Source organism: Phalacrocorax aristotelis, chromosome 1, assembly GCF_949628215.1.
Source record: "Phalacrocorax aristotelis chromosome 1, bGulAri2.1, whole genome shotgun sequence".
Taxonomy (NCBI): domain Eukaryota; kingdom Metazoa; phylum Chordata; class Aves; order Suliformes; family Phalacrocoracidae; genus Phalacrocorax; species Phalacrocorax aristotelis.
The window spans coordinates 206,138,769-206,154,686 of NC_134276.1; the positions used below are offsets into that span (position 1 = coordinate 206,138,769).

Below are 15,918 nucleotides of genomic sequence, written 5' to 3' on the forward strand. Positions count from 1 at the left end.
GATGAAATTAACGTACAAAATATAATCTTCTGCTATACACTTCTTAAATCATACAAAGCTATTCATAACAAGAAAATAAGAATGATTAGGTACTGATGTTGACAATATGTATGTACATGGGTTTAATGAGGAATGATAACACGTGCACTCCACAGACTTGGTATAACCAAGTACATTCCAACTAGTGCAAGACTAATTCTTTGCCAAAAGCTGTAAAATAACTAGAAGAGTGTCAGTCCACCCATAGTGCTTTAGATTACCTGCACTTATACACATAAAATGATTTTGCCATCATTTGCAAATAAATTGTTTGCATTTAGACATGAAAAATAGAAACAAAGCATGCAGCCAGCTGGGCCTCATCAGCTGCAGCTGAGCAAAGCATGAGGAAACGAGGAGAAGCTGCACAATGATGGCAGACTGGGGGGCTTTGCACCAAGTTGTGCTAACTTTTGTATATTGCAACTATTAACTAAGAATGTCAACAACCGTATAACAGCATTGTATAGGGATGCATTCCTGATATCCTCTTTCTCCCAGTTGCTCCCTCTGGCAGGGCAAAAGAGGGACAGCTTTTTTATTATACAAGACTGCACTGAACAGAACAGCTACACAGAGATTTACAGAGGATTTGCATGGATAGAATGAAAAGGCAGTAGCCCAGCTCTTCACTGCATGTGGTATCCAATACTGCGAAGGGAATAGAGCTGCTACAGCAACAATGCAAGCCCAGTCAGGAAATGCAGGTAGCGCTGATAACCTTCCACCAGCAAAGAGAGCTTGCAGAGGCCTAGAATGACTCAACATTTGATGTATTTTAGTGGAAGACAATGCAGAACATCTCTAAAGGAACAAGAGAGATTTTACAGATGCTGCTACTACTACCAGGAAATCTGTGTAAAAACAGCTTCTGAAAGGAAAACTTTTCAAATCACCATTTTGAATGCCACCATAGTTGACATTTTTCTGTGAGTTAAAGGTCATTAAATGACACGCTATTCTCTGGATTCTAAGAGCTCTTCAAGAAGGAGTACAGTGCAAAGTCCATTTGCCAATTAAATGAAGTCTCCTGTGAAATGAGTGAATTGTAGCAGGACACAGCTCTACTACATAATTGCTGACACATCTGTGGTCAAACTTTCCAAGAAGTGCTCCACAACTTCTGCAGAGAATAAAGAAAGCATTATATTTTTGCAAGAGCAGATGTGGGTTAGGGGTTGGTTTTGATTTAAAGTTTGGGGAAAAAAAAAAAAAAAGATGCTTCTGTGTTTCTCTAAGATTAGAAAATGCTGAACGACAGGTCAAGGAGTCAGTACTAATATGAGTTGAAAAAGAAAGCTTACCAGTCAATCAAAAACAAAAACCGGAATCAGAAAATACAGGTGACTTGAAACAAGTGGTCGTGTGCATTTTGTCATTACCAGAAGGTCACTAGAACACAAGTAGAGACTGTGCCATCAGCAGCTTAGAGCGAATTTCATTCTTTCCTACATATAAAATGTTTTTGTGAGCAATGTGAAAGTATTTTAGCAACATAACATGGGGATTACTGATTGTTTCCACAAATATACAAAGGAAATGCAATGATAAAATGATTGCACATGTAATTTATTATTATGACATTGAATACTAAAAATATCTAATGTAACTGGAAAGCATACTGTTTTCTAGACCCTTTTATATATGTCCATGCCATCCTTCTAAAACTCAAAGACAAAAATTTTAATGCTGAAATTACAACACTCTTCTGCATTTAAATCCAGATCGCTGCTTTCATTTGAAATACAACATGGAACCTCTGCATTATTACAATTTTTTTAAACCAAAATATATTTCTGCATCTCCCTAGAAAGAACATTTCCCTATTCAGAATCATTGACATAAATTTGACAGAATGATTTGAATAATCCATATTAGATTGATAGCTATTCGAGAGGTTGATGTGTTAATAACAGTAATACATTGGAAAAAGAAAAGTATATTGGGTAGAATCAAAACCTGGAGATACAGGAGAAATATAAATTTGTGACAAACTGTCATGGGACAAAACCAGGACAGTAGTACCCTCAGGATAATGGGAAATAAAAAGGAAAGTACTTGCAGAAAAGAGTTTTCCTTGTAACAGTTTTCCACCAGAAATTATAAATTAATGTCACCCCTACTGGTGAAACCAAAGCTTTATTCACTCTTCAGATGACAAAAAGCACCTCTTTAACCTTAATTCTCTATTTTTTTCCTCAAAATGATTTATTCTAACCAGGCTACTTTTGAATCTAAAACATGGTGCCACTAGAGGCACTAGTCCATTGACCTTGGCTTATGAGGAACAGAAGGTTTGAAATTCTCTCTTCTTCCATAGGAACCAGAAAATATGAGGGGTACCTTGTTCTCTAAAGGTGGGGGTATGACAAATATCTCAAAGCTTGAAAAGAAGCTTTAAAGTAGTCTCAGTTGTATGATCTCATTAATGCAATGTAGTTGTAACCTTTTTAAAGGAAGGGAGCGGTGGCACAGAGCATTGTGTCTGAACAAATCAGCGAGAGCCTGGGCTCCAGCTGGTGTGAGGAGGCTATTGAACTGCATGTGCATTTCAGAGACATAGGTGTGAGCAAGCTGGTTATCTGGTGAAGCCAAACTTGGCCACCTGCTTAACAATTTACATAAATTGCTCAATAAGCACCAGATAATCTATTCACAAGGAAGTGCATCCTCACTACCACTGATTGTCTTTTGTTGTGATTGCAGACAAAAGCCCCAGAAGAGAAAAACAAAAGAAGCCCATCCAGCCAGAATTGATATTGGGACCTTTTTACTCAATGACGCAAATATGGATTTAGTAGCTCAATTTGGGAATCCAGTTCTGAATATCGATTCTTTTACACAACTCATTCTTTTTCTTTTCTTGCTATTGCTCTGAATTTCTAAAAGCAGCTGTTGGTGCTCCATGTTCACTGTTCAGTTGCTCATCAGATGAAAAAAAACACCAAGTATACTGTCTCTGGCAGTTTATCTTCTACAGACTGAGAGAAGACAGAGAGGAGTGGAAAAAAAAAAGCTTTAAATGATAATAAGAAAGAATACAAAGGTCACACAAAGACATGAAAAGCTCCAAAATGAAGTAGCTTTTTGAGGCAACTTCAATCTAAACAGTTCTAACATTCCCAGGTGGACTGCGTTACCCATGCTTTATCACAAAACTTGTACAAACCCGCAAGTGCTTCTGCCTTTATGTAAAATACCTTAGCTTCCCACAGAAAAAAAAAAAACATAGTTTTTTGACTTATTTGACTGTAGATGGAGGCTAAATTTATCCAGAGGGTATATTTTAAAATCTTTTAATATCAAGAAGGCAATTTAAAAAGATCATATAGTAAGTTAAAAATGGTTGAGAAACCATAGGAATACTTATATTCAATAATGCTGCAACTTCTAAACATATTTGTAATTTTCATAATTTCAAAGCTAGTTTTGTTATTTCAGGAAAAAGGTCAATAGTACATCTAAGACCTTCAGGCTAGGAAAGCCTACTGTCATAAGGAGATACAGTCTCTACCCAAACTTCAAGCTGCTTTAGGCAAGTCAAGAGCTATGACTTGTACTTGTAAAAGAAGTTAATTGTGGCCTCTTCTATTATTTGCTGTTCTTGTTCTGCAGAGACAAGGTACTTTATCAGATTTATGCTATTGCCTCTCTAGTTTCCTGCTAGTTCTAAAGTAATCAATAAGATTAGTGCTATCATCAAAATTCATTTAAAACTGTCACTATCCTTTATCCTTTTGGTATCATGTGAATTAGAGAACTCATTTTGCAATACTAGAAAGCCTCCTCAAAGTTAAACGAAAAATGGATCAATTCTTGGGTGCGGGGGTGGGACGGGATGGACAACAATCAGCACAGATATTGTAAGTAAACTTCTCATCTGGCATTACTATCCGGCATGCGTTGTATCACATATAAATAATTACAGACAGATATGATTAGCAACCCAAGCTGCTTGCCAGAGACATTAGTCTTTAAGTGATGTTAACCAGCATGTGATTTAAGGAAGACAGGTGATATCCTTTTGCAGGAAAGCTGATTAAAAAAGGTCAGGTGTGCAATTTCAGAACTTCTTCCTGCTTTTTTCACTGCAAAAACTTCTAGTGACTTTAGCGGTATTATCTTTCCAGTTGGCAGTGCATCAGGTTACACGTTATACAAGTAATTTATATTGGCACTGAAGTATTAAAAAATAGAAGACTGACTTTGAATGAATTGGTTTTGAAAATGGGAGAGAAAAGCATGTTGTTTAAGGGAGCAGAAAGGAGAGAATAAAGGTGTGGAAAAAATGGGAGTGTGGGCAGAATTAGCAGTCTCCCTTTCCTATAAATGTGATCTGGGTGCAAAGACCTCAAAGGAGCACGAGCTGTTGTAACTGTACAGCCAATTAAATTATCCTAATGTCTTAATATGATCTCTTATTGGACATTCAAGACATTTTAAGTGGCACACAACTACTGCTCTTCATTTTGTCCTATGTCTTGTTACTTCATGCTGCAGTTCTACCAAATCAGACACATTCGATCTCCCCTTCTTCCTGAACAGTATTTATTTTCTTTGGATACCTGTTATTTTAAGATAAATATTTAAAACAGGTTTATTAGTCACTGAATAGCTGAGAATTGATGTCCTTAATATGTAAAGCTGAGAAATTTCTGAGAAAATGTGACAGAAATTATGTGTGTTTTCTGTTTCATGACTAACAAACAGTACAATATTTTCTATCAGTGTTGCTATTTGTAGGCAAAGTTTGGATATCCATTTATCCTAGACCTTAATTAAGATAAAATCGTAATTCACTTTGATAAATAAAACAAAGGACAAAATTGGTCTTTGCTTGGATTCTTTTTCATCCACTGAAATGAAGGAAGCAATGCTTCGTGCCCACTGACTGAGAGGCAGTGCAGTGCCCATGTTAACCTTTACCACTCTGCTCTGAAACAGACAAAAAAACCCATAAAATTGCACGGAAAAGTCAATACGATGATGCATAAGCCAATCTCTTACAACCAGAAATTCCCAGCATCTTCAGAGAAACAGGTCAGCGTACCATGGACATTTCCAGGAGGTAGTTAGGAAAAATAACTGTAGCAGTGGAAAAGAAAGCATGGGCACCGGTTTAACCACCACTCTACCTTATGTAAGTCAACTTGGGCACTGTCTGTGCTGTGGGTTTATTTGTCAACTGTTCTTTGTCTCTTTCTTTAGGCTGTCAGTTATTTGAAGCAGCAACCTCCTCATCATCTTCTGGTACACATGGCTGTGCTCCATATAGCACAGTGAGGCCCTCATCTCACATAATTACCTGTTCTGGTTTAATTTTGCCCGAGATACAAAAAAGGCTGAATATGCTTGCCAATGATTCTGCTTTAAGTACACCTTGGGGGGGTGCTCCATTAGATACACAACAACAAGAACATTTCCTTAGAGCTCTGCATTGCTCCATTCTGAGCCATCAAAGTCAAGTATAAGCAATAACTAACACTTGTCTGAAAGAGTAAAGTAGTCATTAAAGTTAGGTACTGTTATTTCCAGTGATGCAGACATTTCTTGGCAGTACGGTGCGCTAAGCACAGGTTATTTTATCCTAAGAATAGTTCTGTATGACGTCAAACTGGCAGACCTTTTAACTGACAATATCTGGACTTTCTAATTTGTTTCTTAAAAGAACAAAGCTTTGCACTGAATTTCCACACTTGAAAGATACTTTTGATACTGAACAAACTTACAAGAAAAATATATGAAACTACTTGCAAGTCTGTTTCACATATTCCCCTTTGAATGTTCTTGACTATATACTTTTTAGAAGAGGAACAAAGTATTTTACAAATGAAATCTTAAAGGCCTCATATTTGTCCAAATACAGATTAGTCAAATATATCTCACATCTTTATTCAGAGCAGCAGAACTACACACACAGCTTTTGAACAGGATGTACCCTCACCCAACATATATTTATTGCCCACTTGACTTCTGCCACTCTTTCCTCACCTTTAAATTCAGAAACTTCAGATTAAAATCTGGGTATGTAATTTGGATTTCCTTCAGTGTTTACTCAATATTGTCATTCCCTTGTTATCGTGATTATTATAAAAGGAATTAATACAAACTACTGTTCTATGACAACGCCTGTTAGGTCCAACCCAGGGAGGAGGGACAGGAGAGGAAAGACTCATAGTAACTCAGTATATACACACCCAGAGGTGCCTTACTTCTTCTGGCTGGTACCTGTGAAGACTGAATGACTATGGTCTCCTAATGTAATACACCTCTCTGCCAGAGGGAAAGACCCTGATTGTTTTGGAGATGGAGATTTCTTCAGGGCTGAAAGCATGGAGCAAATTCCCCTGAGGCTGAGCATCCTCACCACCCTGCAGCAGTGACAAACAAAAGCAAGTCCAGCAAAAAAAAAGCGGGGGGGGGGGGGGAAATCACTGCATACACTCTCTTCCGGGAAGAGGTCTAGACAAACTGAAGTACTTTGTAATATATAAGACTTCAACAGTACACAACCAATACTGCAGCATGTAGGGTAAATGTATTTATACGTAGAACAGATTATAGTAGAACAAAACCATGTTTGAAAATGAGGCTTTTAAAGTCACTCAAAATAATCCAAGAATCTAACTATTTGCAGAATATGGATAAAAATAAGAAATCACAGGAGAAAGGAAGGATATTAAGTGTTCATAGGTTTTATATTTGCAGTTCAGTGTGTTACCTATATTCACCTAACACAGAGCAATCATAACATCAACAGACAAACTAAGCAAAAGAAGGAATTATCACTATTTTGTATGCGGGAAGTACAGCACATGACAACTGCATTTCTTGCCTGTGGTCACTCACATATAGCATGTGGCTGAGTCACAAACTGAACTTTTTTCCTTTGTTGCTGGCAAATGTCTTAAACCATCATTCCCCCAGCTCTTCTGTGGTAATAGTAGTACTGCATTATCCAGTGCAATAACCCAGACCTCTCTATTCTTTCATCATTGTTGTTTTCTACATGCAAACACTAGGAAGGAAACTTCCTCATCCCCATGACTTTTTTATTTTCCCCCTTCTTTTTTTTTTTTTTCCAGTTATTCACATTATCACTTCTGATATGCTGCCAGTGGAGGATGCACTTCTGGGATGCACCTGCCAGTGGTGCAAATCAGTGCAGTGGGACGAGTAATTCTCCTGAGCTATTGTCGATCTGAGGTTATATCCCAGATGACATCAACAGGAATCTCGTCAAATTAATAGATGACTTTTTTACTCCTATGAATCAGCTTGTCATTGTTTGACTTTTCCCAGCGCTGTTTAATGACAATGTCTTCCGCTATCACTTCATATTCCCTGTCTGGAAAGGAAGCATACAGACTATTTTCAACTACAGCTCCACTACTTTGCCAGCTCTTAAAGTGGGATTTGCAGTTTCTTGGAAGGGCATATCAAAAGAGACAAGTCTGACCATGACTGTCACTACCAAAACTGCTTTTCTGTCCCATACTCTCCCCAAAGCTTTATTCTGGTGATGACACAAAGTTAGAGCTATCTCTTCTCACATTAGCGAGGACTGGAAAGCTGCTTACGCACATGGCAACCGCAGTTTGCCCATAGCACTACCAAGCACGAGGTGCAGCATGACTATTTTGTTGTCTGCCCATGCCATTTATAGCCCTAATTTTGTTTTGTGGCCTTTCTCCAGGTCCCTGGACTTGGACACAGAGTGTCAGATACTGCTTACTTGTATTTAATGACTACCACTTCTTACCATGGCTATTTTTCTGTATTGTAGGACAACCTCAATGGATAGCGCTCCTAAATAACTCCAGGAATGTTTAGGGTATGAAAACTATGCTAAAAACACATACAACAGGAAAAGGGGAAGAAAATGCAGGAGACAAACTTCAGTCAGGCCTCCCAAACTTGGAGACCTGTGAACCCTTTTTTCCCACGAAACTGCGTTTTGTCATTTCTTGTTTTCTGCTGAGATGCTAAGCATCTCCCTCATCTGTATTACTTTTGGTTTCCCAGCACCAGAAGTCCAGTCCTCCTGCTTGCATTAAAACAAGACCTGTGCCCTGAGAAAATACCACTGCCCAGTCCTCCTAAAGAGTGCATATTCTTATATATTCTTCGCAATACTGTATCTTTAAAAAAGTTTCAGTTTCTTGACCTTGTCTGTTGAAAGCTTTATTGCTTTTCTATCTCAGCTTCAAATTAACAGAACTTTTTCTTCATTTTCTTGTTTATGTATCAGTTTCATTACTGCTGTCACACAGCTCTGGGGACAGAGCTAGTTAACGGCTGCATCTCGACTGCTGCAAATACAATTGCACGTTCTGCCCTGGGATATATGCATGTAATTCCTGTTGACAATGCGGTGAAAATCAATTTCATATGGCACTGAGAACTGCAACCACTTATGGAAGGCAGCATTTGACTCTTAGATTTATAGGTCATTTCTAATTGGGTAGAAAGTGGCACCGCATTATTAAAAATAGAGAAAAGCAAGGATCACAAACCCAACCAATTCATCCTATCCACAGGGCCACAGTTTCCAAGGGTAGAATTGATCCATTATCCTCATGTCATGCTTTTCTTGCCCAGCCATCCTTCGGTGCACTCAGGGATGTACACTTGCATAACGTTCAATTCAAATTCTCATCCAATAAATACTGCCTTACCTGTTCTTAACTACATTTGTCTTATCCTGATTTAAAACAGGTATGGATTTAGTTCTCTGCTTCCTAGTTTCACAGAGAATACTCACCCAATTCACATTAAGTGAAAGATGTCTCAGTCTGACCTAGAAGGCTGAGAAACCAGTGGTCATGCCCACTGCACTGCTAGGGACAGTGCTGTCAGACTGAACAGAAAGCAAAGAACAGTAAAAGCTCAATGTCAAGGACTCTTTTATAAAAGTTCTCCTGGTTTCACTGGCAATTTTACCTCTATAACTGAGGAAAGACTGTAGGTGCATTTTTAAAGGGAAAAGGTTGCCACCTATTTCTCAGATTTTTTTTCGTTTTCTGTTACAATCTTGTCATTGGAAATAAAGGCTATGTTTCATGCTATTGGCTTTCTCTCTCTATTTTTCCTGCACAAGAATTTGACTAAACTGAGTGTTGCTTTTGCTGTGTTGGCATCCATTGCAAGATTTTGAATAAGTACATGGTTAGTCTGTACCCATTAAGTGAACTGGTGGGCAACAGTACAGTCAGTTAAATATTACTGCTGCATACTAAAGAAATACCCCTACCAGTTGTAAAGTACACTGTTTGGACAGCTAACCATTACTCTTAGCCCTTGTACAGAGCTTCAGAAAAAAAACAACCAACCAAAAAACCCCTAATTGGACAAAGCAGAAAAAAAGCAGACAATTTTGAATACCAGCACCCTTGAAAAGTGAGCTCATGGTTCAAAAATTAAGTTCAATGAAAGAAAGAAAAAATTTGAGAACATTTTCCCTTCTACATATGAATGCTGGGGATAGAATAAAATTGCATTAAAAAAAGATTTACCTCAGTCATGATTGAGAGAAATCCGAGTTGCAATCTATGTGATGGTGTTCTTTTAATTTACCTGATTATGGAAACTTCTTTAGCTAACTACATATCACTCTGTCTGAATTTTTCAATTTCTTTATTTTAAAATAGCCGCATTTCAGGAGGGCTACTTTCATAGGGTTTTCAATAAAATTTCAAAGAAGATATGCCACTTAGGCACTATATTTTTTCTACCACCACCGTTGAAGAGGCTCTTCCACTTTATACAAGAACATGCCTGCTTACCTAGCAACTCAGGAGCTGTCATCTGCACTGCTATATTTATGAAAATCTGGTTCTTACTTAGTTAAAGATGCTCCATATGTAATAGAATAACGACCTAAGAATCTAACCACATAAAATGACACAGAAGGTGGATAAGTCGCGGCAGAAAGGAAAGATAATATTAAGTGTTTATAAGTTCCAAGTTGTGGTCTTTGTGGTTGTAGTGCTACTTTTTGAATGATTGATTTCCTTCTGTGAGTACTGTATTTCACTTGACAAATGAGAATACTTTATTATTGCCTTGATTAAAAACCAAACCAAACCAAAAACTACTCATCATGCCCATGCTGTCAACAGACAGTATCTGTTACATGTGTGCAGTAGTTGTAATATTGTCGGGTTTTCTTTCTTTTTAATCTGGTTCTCTGTAATGACATGATGAAAAAATGATGTAATGACAAGCACGTGCTGGGGCTGTAATAAGTATACTCCTATGCTAATACCCCCAGACATCCTAAGAAGTGGGACTTAATCTCAAAACATCTTGTACTCCAACTCTGATGTTTCTCAGCACCTAATTCATCATAAAGCTCACATAAAGCTAATGGTTTTGGTTACTTGCATATAGGTAATAATTTTTTTGTGTTTTTCTCCATCTTCCTTTCTAATCAGGGATGAATGGCACTCCTGAAATGAAGACTTTATATTTATTTATCTTCAGCTTCCAAAAGAAAAGGGAACTGCTTGATCATCTTTTTCTGGTGGAGCTTTTCAAAGCTTTGTTCTTTCATGTAATGAAAGAAAAACATAGAGTAGCATTCAAAACAACACAGCTTTCAGAGATCGTCCACACATTACCATATAAATAGCACAGTCACTCACTCAGTATGGCCTACCTCTGCCTATCATTCCAGGGTCAAGCCTGCAAGTTCAAAGGCGCACCCTTTTTTGCCAAAGCCAGAAGCTATCTTTTTTTTGTCTACTAAGCAATTAGTTTATGAGGAAAGAATTATGGAACCGGAGTTCACTTTAAATGATATATTGTCTGTCAGCCACGTAGATCTTTACTGAAAGGTGTGGTCCGGACAGTCAAACACCGCTTATGTTACTCTGCTTAATTTCATGTCCACTGCAGAAATAGGTGAATAATGTCAATCGCTACAAAAATAATTTCAGAGGTTTCAGAATGTTTCAGATATAGATACCATTGACTTACACGATAACAAAAGAACATGTATGCAAGACAATACAAACTTTCACTGCCATGTCTGCAGCACCTAAACAACAAAATTTCCTAGTTTATATGTTTCCTCTGTTGCCCTACTGCATTCTAAACCCTGTGGTATTATTTTGTAAAGTATAATATTGTGAAATACAAGGCAGATCAAACTCTCTCTGTTGGATATCAGTTTAACCAGCCCAGAAAACTGCTTTTTTTTTTTTCTTTAAACAGAAAACGGCTTTTTTTTTTTTTCTTTAAATTTGTGCTTTTTAAAACACTTTCTACTTCTGCAAGGGAAAGATTGTTATTCTAGAGCCACAGTTTCTGCGAACTACAACTTTGAAAACACCATGCAGTTTCAGAAATTAATTCAGCATTAGACAGTTCAGTTTCTCAGTAATGATGTGGAAGGCATGAACTAAGCCACAAATCTGTTCCCGGGAAGACTGCTTTATCTACAGTCCACCTCTTCATGCCTTGCAAATGGCCTCAGCAGCATTAATTCAGATAGTCTGCTGCCACTTTAAAAACCAGATTTGTTCATCTCCATCGTACTCACATGGCACTGTGCGGAGGTAGAGATTGTCTCTTATGATCTGCTGGAGCTCGTGGTCTACCGAACCTTTCTGGAACCGTAAATTGAGGTAGTGACGAAGGTCCTTATCAACAATGCCTCCTGTCAAGAAAAAGACAAATGAAAGCATGGTTTAAAAATATATTGCTTTGATGGAAGCAATGAATCACTAGTAAAGTCTCAGTGGCTCATTTTCCTTCATGTTTCTGTCACGATGGATGACAGAAGCACAAAAAGCTTTCTGGTTAAGGCATGCAATTGGTATAATATTACTTAGCCTCAATAATTCTAAAGGTTAAAACAGTTAATGACAACTAACTCGCTAAATCTGTACAGTTCCAAAAATATATGTAGGATTATAGACAGATGTGTCAAATTTTTTTCTGCACAAACTGGAGCATATTGTTGTTATATAACTACCTAAATATATATCTAAATAGTACATTATTAGGTATTACATTCCCCGTGACCTTGTACCAATTTCCCACCTGCTTATTAAACAAAAAAATCTTATTTCAAAATACCTCTGTAATGTTCAGAGTTTTCAGTCTGAGTGGAACCAGAATAAAATGCAGCTGGACTTAATGATCATATAAATATTACATAAACTTTTGTGCTATTTCTTTCTAACAGCACTTACATACAAAAAAGATGCTACAGCACATTAGGTTACATATTTTATTTCCACCACTGAAAAGTGTAAATAGTCTTAAACCATCCCAGCACAACACTGAAACATGGGAAAAAATTTGAGTTAAAAAACTTGCTTTTGCCGTTTTTTCTATAATTTTAGGGTAAAACAATTTAAAGTATTGTTTAGGCACTGACTGGTGTGTCAAGTTCCACTATTAAAGGCATACTTATAAATTCTCTACATAGTTCCTCTCCACTTCTTTTAATGTGGAGTATGGATCATGTTTATAATTGTGGAAAAAAAGTCTATAAATAACTGCATTTTCTCCTTCTCTGAAATTTTGATATAAGAAAAATATAGAAAATTATTACTAGACTGAGTTCTGACATATATTCCTGAGATAAAAAATTGCAAGCAGATAGATCCTTAACTTGTTGCTTCACACATTCAACCTTAAAACATTTTTTCAAATAGCATTTGCTATTGAACCCTCTGCAAAATCTTATTGACTTGGACTATATAAAGATTTTCCTGTAAAAAGGAACAAATAACATTCCTACCCAATTATTTGAAAGTCACCGCAGACCACAAATGGCTATAAATTAAAATATATTTCTCGTTACAGCTATTCCTATTTACCTGCCAGTTACACGTCCATAATCTTATTATGGCTGCTCTTTGTCAATAACTTCAAAAGCTTTTGTTCCAGAATTATAAAAAGCTTATAAATAACTTCTGTCATCTTTAGCTAAAGGCAAAACCCCAGCTGCCTTTCATAATCAAAAGGAAAAAAAAAAAACCAAAGCCCCAACTTGTAACAGACACAAAGAAATACCTCTGTGCCTGGTTCCCAGGGGCTGAGAACTTCCATACAGATCGCAGTTATTCCAGGATCCCAGCTGCGCCACTTTTAGCCTACTACCTTGGTACCACTAACCCTGTTTCTAGCAATGGGCTCTGTTTGCAGACCAGACCATCCTTACTCCTGCTAACTCCTTATGAGAAGGCGAGGGCTAGAGGAGGCTGCAGAGAGACGCTCTTCTGATCAGAATGAGATGTCCTTTCTGATCGGCTGCAGAGAGTAAAGGTCCTGCAGCTCTTGCTCTTCTCGCTCTAATATACGGAACATGCCCAGTGATGCAGATGCTTTCTGGCAGCCTGAGAAAATGCCAGCTCGAGAACAGCAGCTGTAGCCTGCCCACTGACATAAACCTGAATCATTCAACTTAATGACATAAGTAAGTTTAGGAACCTACACAGATTTCTGACCCTCAAAATGCATTTTTTGTTTACAGACTTCTGCTTCAAACACAGCCATCTACTTCACCATGTGTTAACAAATGCTTTAAAACCTCCTAAGCGCTTCATAAAAAGAGTAATCTGATATTTTTGGCAAATTTCATATTCCAAACTGGAGTATAAAAATGTGTATTTACAAGAGGAGATACCTACAGCCTTGTATTTGTTAACTACAGATTCAAAAGCAAAAGTCTGTAACAGAAACAAAACCTGTACACGGTGCAGAGGAATAAAACTCACCAGCTTCCAAGCACAAAGGAAGCATAATTTTTTTTCATAAAATCTGAGTATATTCTGTAACATTAGCAAAGCCTATTTTAAACTGCAGTCAGATGAAGTACAGATAGCACATGCACAGTTGACACAGTTCCCTCTTTGAAAGTCATTTTGACCTAAGTGATGTTTATCAGTTCTTTGGGCATAAGCTACCTTTTTTTTTGAATCTGGTATAACAAAGAATCCTCAAAAGTGTGAAAAATAAAATACTTTGAGAGTCCTGAAGAGCAGAAGCAATATTTTTAATTCATCCTTCCAATCATCATTCTTCTGCTTTTCTCCCCTAAAAAGCTTTGTTGTTTTACCTGATGCTTGCCAAAAGCATACTCAACTCCACATGTGCTTTCCAGGTATTTATAGTACCTGAGCTTGTGAGCAGCCTGGTCTTTTTACAGCATAAAAAGAAGAAAATCTTGAGTGTGCTAGTATGGGGCTGTAAGACTTTTTGCAAGAAACTATAGTGATTTGCATATATGTAAAACAGCCTTGATTTAGCAGCAGTGAATTAGATCTGTGTTACAGACTATATAAGTCAAGAATAACATAAGTAATGATAATAGGACTATGTCCTCCAAAAGGCTGAAATAAGAGACAGAAAATATTAACATTTGGGGTTTTTTTGGAGGGCAAATAAGAAACTTAGTGACATTGTCAATATGTTCATAGAAAGAGAAGCGAACAGACAGAAACTCTTTTTAAAGCAGTAAAAATACTCCACTATTTAGTGGCCCCATGCAACCCAGTTAGACAAGTGTCCGGTACTTGGTTTGTATAAATTCAATTTTCCATTATTTTATCTTTTTGCAGTGTGCTGAAATCCGCTGAGGTGTTGAAAAATTACTGGCATGAACCTTGCCCCCTAGTTTTCTATTATTCCCAGCCAGCCCACAGTGGAGGGCCTCGGAACGATGCTCAGGGGCTGCTGGTGCCCATCGCACCGCCCCGCCAGCCCTGCTGCAGCTGCACAGCAGCTCAGGAGGTGGAGCTCAGAGAGAAGGAGCTCAGGAAGGCCACATCCTGCTCACCATGCACGGTGTGAAAGGAAGGGCAGATGTGTGTCAGAGGTATTATACAGCACCAGCTTTCAAAACCCAACCCAGAGACCATAATTAAAAATGTTCTTTGGCCACTGCCACAGGAGGAGGCTGACAACTGCACGACTTGAGCATGTGCTGGCTTGCAGCCATGCAAGGCTTTTTTATTCTTCTTCCTGGCTCAAGGCCTATGCTCTGTTTCACTTTCATTTCACTCCAATGAATCCCATTGCTTTGCTAGCTGGGAAATATAGGACGTGAATTAAATACTTCCAGTAATGATCTCTTGCATAATGTATGTCTGGTTTAGGTACAGCTACCAATCATGATAGCAAACTCATAACCATGACTGAATTTGATTCCACAGATGATAAAATTAGATACACTTGGCTGAACTAAAAAATGCTCTGTTTGCATGTTTTACTTATGAATTTAATGAGCAAAGTATATCCTTTTACAGTTGCAGTAGCAAAGCTACTACAAATCAGAAAAGAAATACAATAAAGAACACAAATACTAAAGGGTATCGAATAATTTGTAGCTCATTAAAGGATTCAAAACTGAAAAAGATAATTGCCCTTTCCAAGAAAACGTCAGGGATAAAGGCTTATAATTTTCTCCTGCCTTAAATATTGTAAGTGATTTTTTTGTAACTTCCTATTTGGTAACCCACCAATGCTGCAGCTAGAGTCTAATCTCGTATTTTATTTTTCACTGAAGGACTACATGCAAAACACAAACACCCCTCTCGTTCCCACAACATTACCTCTAAATAATTTATTTCTTACCCTTAACACAATTTTTATGGTTATAACTTCTCAACAAACATTTTTCAGTATTCGCCCATTAGTATTTTCTCATCTTGTATCATAACCTTTCAATGAATTGACTGCCCAAAACCTGGTGCAGCACGTTATTTGTTTTTTAACAGTATAATCAATTGCATCTCAGCCAAGAACAATTTGCCTTAGATATTTTATTTGCTGGGATTAGAATTTAAAAGATTTCCATTTCCCTGGGTTCTATAAATATTCGTGGTTAGAAAAATCTATGAGTAAGCAAGACTCTTACATCTA

General features: G+C 37.5%; 1 protein-coding gene across 6 annotated transcripts in view; it reads right to left on the minus strand.

Annotated features, from left to right (window-relative positions):
* Window positions 1–15,918, minus strand: part of MAGI2 (membrane associated guanylate kinase, WW and PDZ domain containing 2) — a 762,823-nt gene that overhangs the window by 521,095 nt on the left and 225,810 nt on the right. For all 6 annotated transcript variants that reach the window (XM_075081471.1, XM_075081469.1, XM_075081468.1 and 3 more), the window contains exon 2: window positions 11,585–11,701. In XM_075081471.1, coding sequence (XP_074937572.1) covers window positions 11,585–11,701 — 117 coding nt within the window. The remainder of the gene's footprint in view (window positions 1–11,584; window positions 11,702–15,918) is intronic.